Below are 11,886 nucleotides of genomic sequence, written 5' to 3' on the forward strand. Positions count from 1 at the left end.
GAGTGATGTTTTAGTTTTTAGTTTTAGAGATACAGCACTGAAACAGGCCCTTCGGCCCACCGAGTCTGTGCCGACCATCAACCACCCGTTTACACTAATCCTACACTAATCCCATATTCCTATCACATCCCCACCTATCCCTCTATATATTTCCCTACCACCTACCTATACTAAGGGCAATTTCTAATGGCCAATTTACCTATCAACCTGCAAGTCTTTGGCATGTGGGAGGAAACCGGAGCACCCGGAGAAAACCCACGCAGACACAGGGAGAACTTGCAAACTCCACACAGGCAGTACCCGGAATTGAACCCGGGTCGCTGGAGCTGTGAGGCTGCGGTGCTAACCACTGCGCCACTGTGAGGATGACGGTGAGGAGTGATGGTGAGGAGTGATGGTGAGGATGACGGTGAGGAGTGATGGTGAGGATGACGGTGAGGAGTGATGGTGAGGATGACGGTGAGGAGTGACGATGAGGAGTGGTGATGAGGAGTGATGGTGAGGAATGATTCCAAGACTATCCCCTGGGAGCCACCACCAGTTGATGTGATATTTAACTTTGCAGCTGTTATGACAGACACAGACCAAGAGGCTCATTAACAGTTGAGGATGAAGGTTGAAAACAGAACATGGAGACTTTGCAGACATTTAAACATTCTTTAAATGTAAAGAGGCTAAAAGGATTAAATTGAGGCAGATTGCATAAAATAGGAATAAAAAACTGAAAATGCAGGAAATACTCCATTGCATCTGTTCTGACAATGTCACCATCCATACTAATGCTTCCAATATGTCTTCCTTTTTGCTCAGCTGAGGATCCCCCCCCCCCATTGTAATTGATGGGGCACTCGACCCATCACATTTCCTGCACTTTTGCACTCACCCCATCCCTTCTCCTTGTCCTCGCCTTCCACCCCACCAGCCTTCATATTCAGTGGCCTCTGCCATTTCTGCTGCCTCTGACGTGATGCAACCACCAAACACATCTTCCCCTCCCCTTTCAGAATTCCAAATGGACTGTTCCCTCCGTAATGTCCGAGTCCACTGCTCAATCACCCCCAACATTCCCTTCCCTTCCGCTGGCGCCTTTCCAGGCAAATGCAGGAGATGCAACATCTTCCCTTTTACCTCCTCCCTCTTCATCATCCAAGGCCTCAAACACTGCTGCTCGGTGAAACATGGATTTACATTTACTTTCAATTTAGTACACTAAAGGGGAGATGATGGCATCGTGGTAATGTCACTGGACAAGTAATCCAGAGCCCCAGGCTAATGCCCTGGTGACATGGGTTCAAATCCCACTCAGGCAGCTGGTGGAATTTAAATTCAATTACTTAATAAATTCAGTTAATTAGTAAAAATCTGGAATTGAAAGCTGATCTCAGTTTTGCTGCCATGAAATTATCATTGAGAGCAAATCAACAGAAGCATTAGTGGAGTACAGAAAGTGTCGGATGGAGCTTAAGAAAGCAATTAGGAGAGCAAAGAGGGGATATGAGAAAGCTCTGGCTGGTAAAAGTAGGGAAAATCCCAAGATATTCTATAAGTATATCAATGGGAAGAGGATAACCAGGGAAAGAGTAGGACCCATTAGGGACCAAGGGGGAAATCTGTGGGTGGAGCCAGAGGACACTGGTAGGGTGCTGAACGAATACTTCACATCTGTCTTCACCCAAGAGAATGAGGATGTAGATATGGAACTCAGAGAGAGACTGTGAGGTTCTTGAGCAAATTGTCATAGGGAGTGACAAGGTATTGGAGGTTTTGGCAGGCTTAAAAGTGGACAAATCTCCAGGTCCAGACGATTTGTGTCCCAGGATGCTGTGGGAGGTGAGGGTGGAGATTGCAGGGGCTCTGACCCAAATTTTTAATTCCTCTCTGGCCACGGGGGAGGTGCCAGAGGACTGGAGAACAGCTAATGTGGTCCCACTATTTAAGAAAGGTTGTAGAGATAAGCCAGGGAACGATAGACCAGTGAGTCTCACATCAGTGGTAGGGAAACTATTGGAGAAAATTCTGAAGGAGAGAATCTATCTCCACTTGGAGAGGCAAAATTTGATTAGGAATAGTCAGCATGGCTTTGTCAGAGGGAGGTCATGCCTAACAAATTTGATTGAATTTTTTGAGCTTGTGACCAGGTGTGTAGATGAGGGTAGTGCAGTTGATGTAGTTTACATGGATTTCAGCAAAACCTTTGACAAGGTCCCACATGGGAGACTTATCAAGAAAACAAATGCACATGGGATACAGGGAAACCTGATAAGGTGGATTCAAAATTGGCTTAGCTGTAGGAGACAGAGAGTGATGACAGACGGCTGTTTTAGTGACTGGAAGCCAGTGTCCAGTGGTGTACCACAGGGATCTGTGCTGGGTCCCCTATTGTTTGTCATTTATATAAATGACATAGATGACTATGTGGGGGGTAGGATCAGTAAGTTCGCGGATGACACAAAGATTGGCCGAGTGCTTAACAGTGAGGTTGAGTCTCTTGGGTTACAGGAAGATATAGACGGGATGGTCAAATGGGCAGAAAAGTGGCAGATGGAATTTAACGCTGAAAAGTGTGAGGTGATACACTTTGGAAGGAGTAATGTGACACGGAAGTATTCAATGAATGGCCTGATACTGGGAAGTTCCGAGGAACAAAGGGACCTTGGCGTGTTTGTCCATAGATCTCTGAAGGCAGAAGGGCAGGTTAATAGGGTGGTGAAAAAGGCATATGGGACACTTGCCTTTATCAATCGAGGCATAGATTACAAAAGCAGTGAGGTCATGTTGAAGTTGTACAGAACTTTGGTAAGGCCACAGCTGGAGTACTGTGTGCAATTCTGGTCGCCACATTATTGGAAGGATGTGATTGCACTGGAGGGGGTGCAGAGGCGATTCACCAGGATGTTGCCTGGGATGGAATATTTAAGCTATGAAGAGAGGTTGGATAGGCTTGGGTTGTTTTCGCTGGAGCAGAGAAGACCGAGGGGTGACCAGATCGAGGTGTACAAGATTATGAGGGGCATGGACAGGGTGGATAGGGAGCAGCTGTTCCCCTTAGTTGAAGGGTCAGTTACGAGGGGACACAAGTTTAAGGTAAGGGGTGGGAGGTTTAACGGGGATTTGAGGAAGAACTTCTTTACGCAGAGGGTGGTGACGGTCTGGAATGCCCTGACTGGGAGGGTGGTAGAGGTGGGTTGCCTCACATCCTTTAAAAAGTACCTGGATGAGCACTTGGCACGTCATAACATTCAAGGCTATGGGCCAAGTGCTGGCAAATGGGATTAGGTAGACAGGTCAGGTGTTTTAATGCATCGGTGCAGACTCGATGGGCCGAAGGGCCTCTTCTGCACAGTATTATTCTGTGATTCTGTGATTGATTGTTGAAAAAACCCATCTGTTTCACTAATGTCCTTTCGGGAAGGAAATCTGCTGTCCTTACCTGGTCTGGCCTACATGTGACTCCAGACCCACAGCAATGTGGTTGACTCTGAACTGCCCTCTGAAATGGCCGAGCAAGACACTCAGTTCAAGGGCAGTTAGGGATGGGCAACAAATGCTGGCCTCGCCAGTGATGCCCACATCCCCTGAAAGGATTTTTTAAAAATTCATTGCTCACAATGCAGTCTGCTCTTTTTTTAAAAAATTCATTCATGGGATCTGGGCGTCGCTGGCCAGGCCAGCATTTATTGCCCAGCCCTAATTGCCCTTGAGAAGTTGGTGGTGAGCTGCCTTCTTGAACCGCTGCAGTCCATGTGAGGTTGACTTCATAGCGGTTAGGTACAACTGAGTGGCTTGCTAGGCCATTTCAGAGGGCATGTAAGAGTTAACCACATTGCTGTGGGTCTGGAGTCACATGTAGGCCAGACCAGGTAAGGACAGCAGATTTCCTTCCCTAAAAGACATTAGTGAACCAGATGGGTTTTTACAACAATTGACAATGGTTTCATGGCCAACATTAGACCAGCTTTTAATTCCAGATTTATTAAATTCAAATTACACCTTCTGCTGTGGTGAGATTCGAACCCATGTCCCCAGAGCAATACCCTGGGTCTCTGGGTTACTAGTCCAGTGATAATACCACTACACCACCGCCTCCCCTGTAATTGAGGAGACCAGATGCAGATCAGCTGACTGCTTTGTGGAACACTCCGTTCATTCTGCGAGCATGACCCAAAGCTTCTGGTCACCTGTCATTTTAATTCTGCTCCTTGCTCTCAGATTTCTCTGTCCTTGGCCTCCTGTACTATTCCACTGAAGCTCACGCAAGCTCAAGGAACAGTACCTCATCTTTCGATTAGACACTTTACAGCTTTCTGGACTCAACAATTTCAGATTGTAACCTGTTCCCTCATTTTGTTTCCTATTTTTGGTTTTGGTTTTTCTCTCTTTTACTTTTTTTTTGCTTCTGGATAGCAACTGTTGATCGTTCTGCCATTCACATGTCTTCTAGGCACATCTTTTTTTATTTACCTGTCCCATTACCACTCCCTTTGGCTTTGCACCATCTACGAACATACAAACATATGAATTAGGAGCAGAAGTAGGCCATTCGGCCCTTCTAGCCTGCTCCACCATTCATAAGATCATAGTTGATCTGTTTGTGTCTCGAATTCCACACTCCCATCTACTCCCTCGATAACCTTTGATTCCTTTGCCTAACAAGAAACTATCTACCTCCACCTTCAAAATATTCAATGACCCCGCTTCCACCACATTCTGAGGCAGAGAGTTCCAAAGTTGCACAGCTCTCTGAGAGAAAAAATTTCTCCTCATCTCTGTCCTAAAAGGGCAACACTCACCCACAAGAGGAAATATATGAACCCTTTTGTCATTTAATCTCGCCTGCCTTCCACCCTATCACAGATCTTCCATTTTGCTGTTTTTCCCATCCTCCCCCTTTCACTTACTTAAAACCTATTACATCTCTAACTTTTCATTGTTGAAAGACCATCCACTTGAAACATTAACTCTGCTTCTCTCTCCACAGATGCTGCCTGACCTGCTGAGTATTTCCAGCAGTTACTGTTTTTATTTCAGATTTCCAGCATCTGAATTATTTTGCTTTTGCATAAACTACCTGAGCCACGAGCAAATTGGCATAGGGTAAATAAGATTAGAGAGTTGAATGCGTGGCTTAAAGATTTGTGTGGGAGAAATGGGTTTTGATTCATGGGGCACTGGCACCAGTGCTGGGGAAAGAGGGAGCTGTTCTGTTGGGACGGGCTTCACCTGAATCACACTGGGACCAGTGTCCTGGAGAATTGTATTACTAGGGTGGTAGAGAGGGCTTTAAACTAAATAGTCAGGGCGAGGATTCAGGTGAGGGGAAATTTAGAAAGTTAATGAAAAAAGACAAGGCAATAGTGCAGGATAGTGAAATAGGCAATGATAACCAGAGTGTGACAGGAAGGGACAGAATGTACAAACGTAAGAGTGCACCAGCAAATCAGAGTAGGAAAAAATGGTAAAAAGACAGAATTAAATGCTCCTTATCTGAATGATGCAGCATTCGTAACAAGATGGATGAATTGATACAACAAATAGAAATAAATAGGTATGATATGATAGCCATTACAGACACGTGGTTGCAAGGTGACCAAAGCTGGGAACTAAATATTCAAGGCTATTTGACATATCGGAAGGATAGTAAGATAGGAAAAGGAGGTGTGGTAGCTCTGTTAATAAAGGATGAGATCAGTACAGTAGTGAGATATGATCTTAGCTCAGAAGATCAAAGATGTAGAATCAGTGTGGGTGGGGATAAGAAATAGCAAGGAGAGAAGTCACTGGCGGGAGTAGTTTATAGGCCTCCTATCAGAATATAAATCAAGAAATAATGGGGGTTTGCAGGAAAGGTACTGTAATATTCATGGGTGATTTTAATCTTCGTAGGGATTGGATGAATCAAATTAGCAAAGGTAGCCTGGCGGATGAGTTCATACAGCGTATTAGGGATAGTTTCTTAGAACAATATGTTCTGGAACACACCTGGGAGCAGGCTATTTTAGACCTGGTAATGTGTAATGAGACTGGATTAATAAATTACCTCGTAGTAAAGGATCCTCTAGGCAAGAGCGATCACAACATTATAGAATTTCACATTCAGTGTGAGGATGAGAAGTCTGGGTCTGAAACTAGTGTCTTAAACTTAAATAAAGGCAATTACAAGGGTATGAAGACAGAGTTGGCTAAAGTAGACTGGGAAAATAAGTTAAAAAGTCATAGAGTCATATGCACAGTAACAGGCCCTTCGGCCCACCATGCCTGTGCCGGCCATCAAGCCGATCTATTCTAATCCCATTTTCCAGCACTTGGCCCGTAGCCTTGTATGCTATGGCATTTCAAGTTCTCACCTAAATACGTCTTAAATGTTGAGGGTTCCTGCCTCTACCACCCCTTCAGGCAGTGTGTTCCAGATTCCAACCACCCTCTGAGTGAAACAAAATTCCTCAAATCCCCTGTAAACCTCCTGCCCCTTACCTTAAATCTATGCCCCCTGGTTATTGACACCTCCGCTAAGGGAAAAAGTTTCTTCCTATCTAACCTATCTATGCCCCTCATAATTTTGTATACCTCAATCAGGTCCCCCCTCAGCCTCTCTGCTCTAAGGAAAACAATCCTAGTCTATCCAGTCTCTCTTCATAGAGAGACAGTAGAGAAGCAATGGCAGACATCTTAAGGAGATATTTCATAACTCTCAACAAAGATATATTCCATTGATAAAGAAAGACTCTGTGAGAAGGTTGCATCATCTGTGGCTAACTAAGGAAGTTAAGGATGGTATCAAATTGAAAGAAAAGGCATACAATGCTGTGAAGATTAGTGGCAGGCCAGAAAATTGGGAAAATTTTAGAAACCAGCAGAGGATGACGGAAAAAAAGAGGGAAAAATTAGAGTCTGCGAGTAAACTAGCAAGAAATATAAAAACAGACAGTAAAAGCTTCTACGAGTATATATAAAGCAAGAGAGTAGCTAAAGTAAGTGTTGCTCCCTTAGAGGATGAGACTGGGAAACAAGAAAATGGCAAAGACTTTGAAAAAATATTTTGTCTCTGTCTTCACAGTAGAAGACACAAAAAGTATCCCAAGAATAGCAGAAAATCAAGAGGCAAAAGGGAGGGAGGAACTTAAAATAATCAATATCACTAGAGAGAAAGTACTGAGAAAACTAATGGGACTAAAGGCTGACAGGTTCCCTGGACCTGATGGTCTGCATCCTGGGGTCTTAAAAGAAATGACTGTAGAGATAGTGGATGCATTGTTGTAAATTTCCAAAATTCCCTAGATTCTGGAAACGTCCCAGAGGATGGAAAATCACAAATGTAACACCACTATTCAAGGAAAGGGGCGGGGGGGGGGGGGGGGGGGGGTGGGTGGGTGGAGGGGGGTGACAGAAAGCAGGAAACTATAAGCCAGTTAGCCTAACATCTGTCATTGGGAAAATGCTGGATACATTATTAATGTAGTAGTAGCAGGACATTTAGAAATTCATAATACAATCAAGCAGAGTCAACATGGTTTTATGAAAGGAAATTGTGTTTGACAGATTTATTAGCGTTCTTTGAGGATCTAACAAGCAGGGTAGATAAAGGGGAACCAGTAGATGTAGTGTATTTGGATTTCCAAAAGGTGCCATATAAAAGGTTACTAAATAAGATGAGATCATTGTGTGGGGGTAATATATTAGCATGGATTGATGATTGGCTAACTAACAGGAACATAGGAGCAGGAGTAGGCCATTCAGCCCATCGAGCCTGCCCCGCCATTCAATATGATCATGGCTGATCATCCACTTCAATGCCTTTTTCCCACACTATCCCCATATCCCCTTACATCATTTGTATTTAGAAATCTGTCAAACTCTACTTTAAACATACTCAATGACTGAGCTTCCACAGTCCTCTGGGATAGAGAATTCCAAAGATTCACAACCCTCTGAGTAAAGAAATTTCTCCTCATCTCTGTCCTAAGTGGCTTCCCCCTTATTTTGAAATTGTGTCCCCTGGTTCTAGACTCCCCAACCAGGGGAAACATCTTAGCTGCATCTACCCTGTCTATCCCTTTAATTATTTTGCAGGTTTCAATGAGATCACCTCTCATTCTTCAAAACTCTAGAGAATACAGGCCCAGTTTCCCCAATCTCTCTTCATAGGTCAGTCCCGCCATCCCGGGAACAAGTCTGGTGAATCTTCGTTGCACTCCCTCTATGGCAATAATATCCTTCCTAAGGTAAGGGGACCAAAACTGCACACTGTATTCCAAGTGCAGTCTAACCAAGGTTCCATACAATTGAAGCAAGACTTCACTACTCCTGTACTCAAATCCTCTTGGAAACAGAGAATCGGGATAAATGGGTCATTTTCAGGATGTCAGACCTTAACTAGTGGACTGCCACAGCATCAGTGCTGGGGCCTCAACTATTTGCAATCTATATTAATGACTTGGATGAAGGGACCGAGTGTATTGTAGCCAAATTTGTGGACGATACAAAGACAGGTAAGAAAGCAAGTTGTGAGGAGGCCATAAAATGTCTGCAAAGAGATATAAATAGGTTAAGTGAGTGGGCAAACATTTGGCAGATGGAGTATAATGTGGGAAAATGTGAGGTTGTCCACTTCGGCAGGAAGAATAAAAAAACAGAATATTAGTTAAATGGAAAGAGACTGCAGAACCTGGGTGTCCTTGTACATGAATCACAAAACATTAGCATGCAGGTACAGCAAATAATTAGGAAGGCAAATGGAATTTTGGCCACTATCAGATCAGCCATGATCTTAGTGAATGGTGGAACAGGCTCAAGGGGCCGAATGGCCGACTCCTGCTCCTATTTCCTATGATCTTTTGTTATGTTCTTAAACTAGGCTTGTATTCCTGTGAGTACAGAAGATTAAGAGATTGAGGTGTTTAAAATGATTGAAGGATTTTATAGGGTAGATAGACAGAAACTATTTCCTCTGGGTGAGGGGAGCGGGGGCGGGGTGAGGGGGGGGGGGTGGGGGGGGAGTTCAGAACAAGGGGCAGAACCTTAAATTTCGAGCCAGGACATTCGGGGTGATGTCAGGAAGCACTTCTTCACACAAAGGGGAGCGGAAATCTGGAACTCTCTCCCCTAAAAGCTAAGGCTGGGGGTCAATTTAAAATTTCAAAACTGAGATTGTTTATATTACACAAGGATGTTGAGGGTCACAGAACCAAGGCAGGTAAATGGAATTAAGATACAAATCAGCCATGGTCTAATTGAATAGCAGGAGTCTCAAGGGGCTGAATGGCCTTATTCCTATGTTCTTAAAACTGAGCAGGATCCTGTATTCACAGTCTGCCTGTTATATGGAGCCAGATCCTGGGCTCACACTTTCACTGGCAGTTCCGCAGTGTGCAGGAGGCTGATCTTTCCCAAATATTTTGTATTTCCATGTCCTGCCCAGTCCCAGTGACTGCATTCAATCTGTCTCGAGATTTGTGTCGGAGCACAGGAGTTGGAGTTTGCATTTCGAAAAGAATCTCTCGATTCTTGCTTCTATTGAAGTCAATGGAAATAAAATTGAGGAGAGATGAAAACTGTCTGCTGACTCACTCTCTGCCAGTTTACACTATTGTACAAAGTTACTTTCCACCCACAGGGTGAAGTGTGACTGTGATCGATCTGTCCAAACACAATCACAAACACTACCAGGGACTCAATCCACATCACCTGATGCAAACTTAATATCTGACACAAGTATGACCATGCTACACACACACACACACACACACAGACCCCTAAACACACATGCACAATGGCCGAGCAAGCCACTCAGTTCAAGGGCAATTAGGGATGGGCAACAAATGCTGGCCTCGCCAGTGATGCCCACATCCCATGAAAGAATAAAAAAGTCACACAAACCCCTAAATATACACTCACACCCCTAAACACACACACAAACTCTTAAACCAAACTCACACACCCCTAAACACACTCACTCACACATACAATTCATATTTATGTGTCACATTTAATCTAATAAAACAGCATTATAAAATAAAGTATGACATTGAGCCACAGAAGGAGCTATTAGGTCAGATGACCAAAAGCTTGGTCAAAGTGGTAGGTTTTAAGGAGTGTGTTCAAGGAGGAAAGCGAGGTGGAGACGGGAGAGATTTAGGGAGGGTATTCCAGAGTTTTAGAGATTTAGGGAGGGCATTCCAGAGTTTTAGAGATTTAGGGAGGGTATTCCAGAGTTTTAGAGATTTAGGGAGGGTATTCCAGAGTTTTAGAGATTTAGAGAGGGTATTCCAGAGTTTTAGAGATTTAGAGAGGGTATTCCAGAGTTTTAGAGATTTAGAGAGGGTATTTCAGAGTTTTAGAGATTTAGGGAGGGTATTCCAGAGTTTTAGAGATGGTATTCCAGAGTTTTAGAGATTTAGAGAGGGTATTCCAGAGTTTTAGAGATTTAGGGAGGGTATTCCAGAGTTTTAGAGATTTAGGGAGGGTATTCCAGAGTTTTAGAGATTTAGGGAGGGTATTCCAGAGTTTTAGAGATTTAGAGAGGGTATTCCAGAGTTTTAGAGATTTAGAGAGGGTATTTCAGAGTTTTAGAGATTTAGGGAGGGTATTCCAGAGTTTTAGAGATGGTATTCCAGAGTTTTAGAGATTTAGAGAGGGTATTCCAGAGTTTTAGAGATTTAGGGAGGGTATTCCAGAGTTTTAGAGATTTAGGGAGGGTATTCCAGAGTTTAGAGTCTAGGCAGCTAAAGGCGCGGCCACCAATGGTGGAGTGATTAAAATCGGGGATGTTCAACAGGCCAGAATTCGAGGAGTGCAGATTGCTGAGGGTTGTAATGTTGGAGGAGATCACAGAGATAGGGAGAGGACGAGGCCATGGAGAGATTTGAAATCAAGGATGAGAATTTTAAAATCAAGACATTGTTTGAACGGGAGTAGGTCAGCGAGCACAGGGGTGATCGGTGAACACACACAAACGCCAAACGCACCCCACCCACCGCCCTTAACTCACACACTTTAGCAAATGTTCCTTAACACACATACTCTTTAACACACACGTGTTTACACGCACATGCAACACATACCTGCAGAAGTGCAACCACAGTCAGCAGAAGACTGCTGGTTTCAGTCCACATCCCAAAGCTGAAGAGACGGAACATCGAAGAGTGCGACAGAAAGCCCCACAGAAATATAGTGAGTGGGAGCTGGTCTGTGTGAGACTGCTGCCTCTGGGATGCCAATTAACTGACAGCTGATGAGCTACATAGGGTCCAGGAAAACCAATTGACTGACGGCACATGTGCTTAGGAGAGAGTGAGAGGCAGACTGAAATATTAGTGTCCTGACACAGAGCAACTGTGGAGAGAAAGACAGACGGAAAACAGCTGCTCCCATCAAAGCTGCTGGACCTGTGCACACCCTGCCCCCAGCTCCAACCTCCCCACTCAATTCAGGCATCGAACAAGTCACTCAGATTGTGATATTTTAACTTGAACAGAACGATTAGTTTGTTGTAATTATTAATGCTCAAATTGGAAGTGACACAGTTACTGATGATTAACTATCCTGAGACCAACAACTGTTGACTGAAACTTCTGAGGGTAAAACATGGTCATCGTCTTGTGTAAATTAATATATATATAAACGAGGCGTCATTGGATATTACAAGAATATCAAGGGTATCAGGCTGCACAAACACAAACAGGGAACTTCTGAAAATCAAGAAAAAGGAAAGACGTAGAATGAAATCTAAAAGGAAAACAGAACTGGTAATGGACAGTGGGTCAGACAGCTTGTCCTTTAAGTTGCAATTCTCAGTATCCACACAGTGAAATCACATAACAGCAGGAGTTAAAGGGATGCTTGGCTTTGTCCAGGAGGGGCCAGGGTGGAATGTGACTGCTCACTGAATTT

General features: G+C 44.0%; 1 protein-coding gene across 1 annotated transcript in view; it reads right to left on the minus strand.

Annotated features, from left to right (window-relative positions):
• The window catches only part of cdh15 (cadherin 15, type 1, M-cadherin (myotubule)), a 106,837-nt gene extending 95,702 nt beyond the window's left edge, over positions 1-11,135 (minus strand). Inside the window, exon 1 of the mRNA XM_068049854.1 lies at positions 11,058-11,135. Within this exon, the coding sequence (XP_067905955.1) occupies positions 11,058-11,132 (75 nt within the window). The 5' untranslated portion in view covers positions 11,133-11,135. The remainder of the gene's footprint in view (positions 1-11,057) is intronic.
• Positions 11,136-11,886: the final 751 nt, after the last annotated feature.

The sequence above is a fragment of the Heterodontus francisci genome, chromosome 17 (genome assembly GCF_036365525.1).
Source record: "Heterodontus francisci isolate sHetFra1 chromosome 17, sHetFra1.hap1, whole genome shotgun sequence".
NCBI lineage: Eukaryota > Metazoa > Chordata > Chondrichthyes > Heterodontiformes > Heterodontidae > Heterodontus > Heterodontus francisci.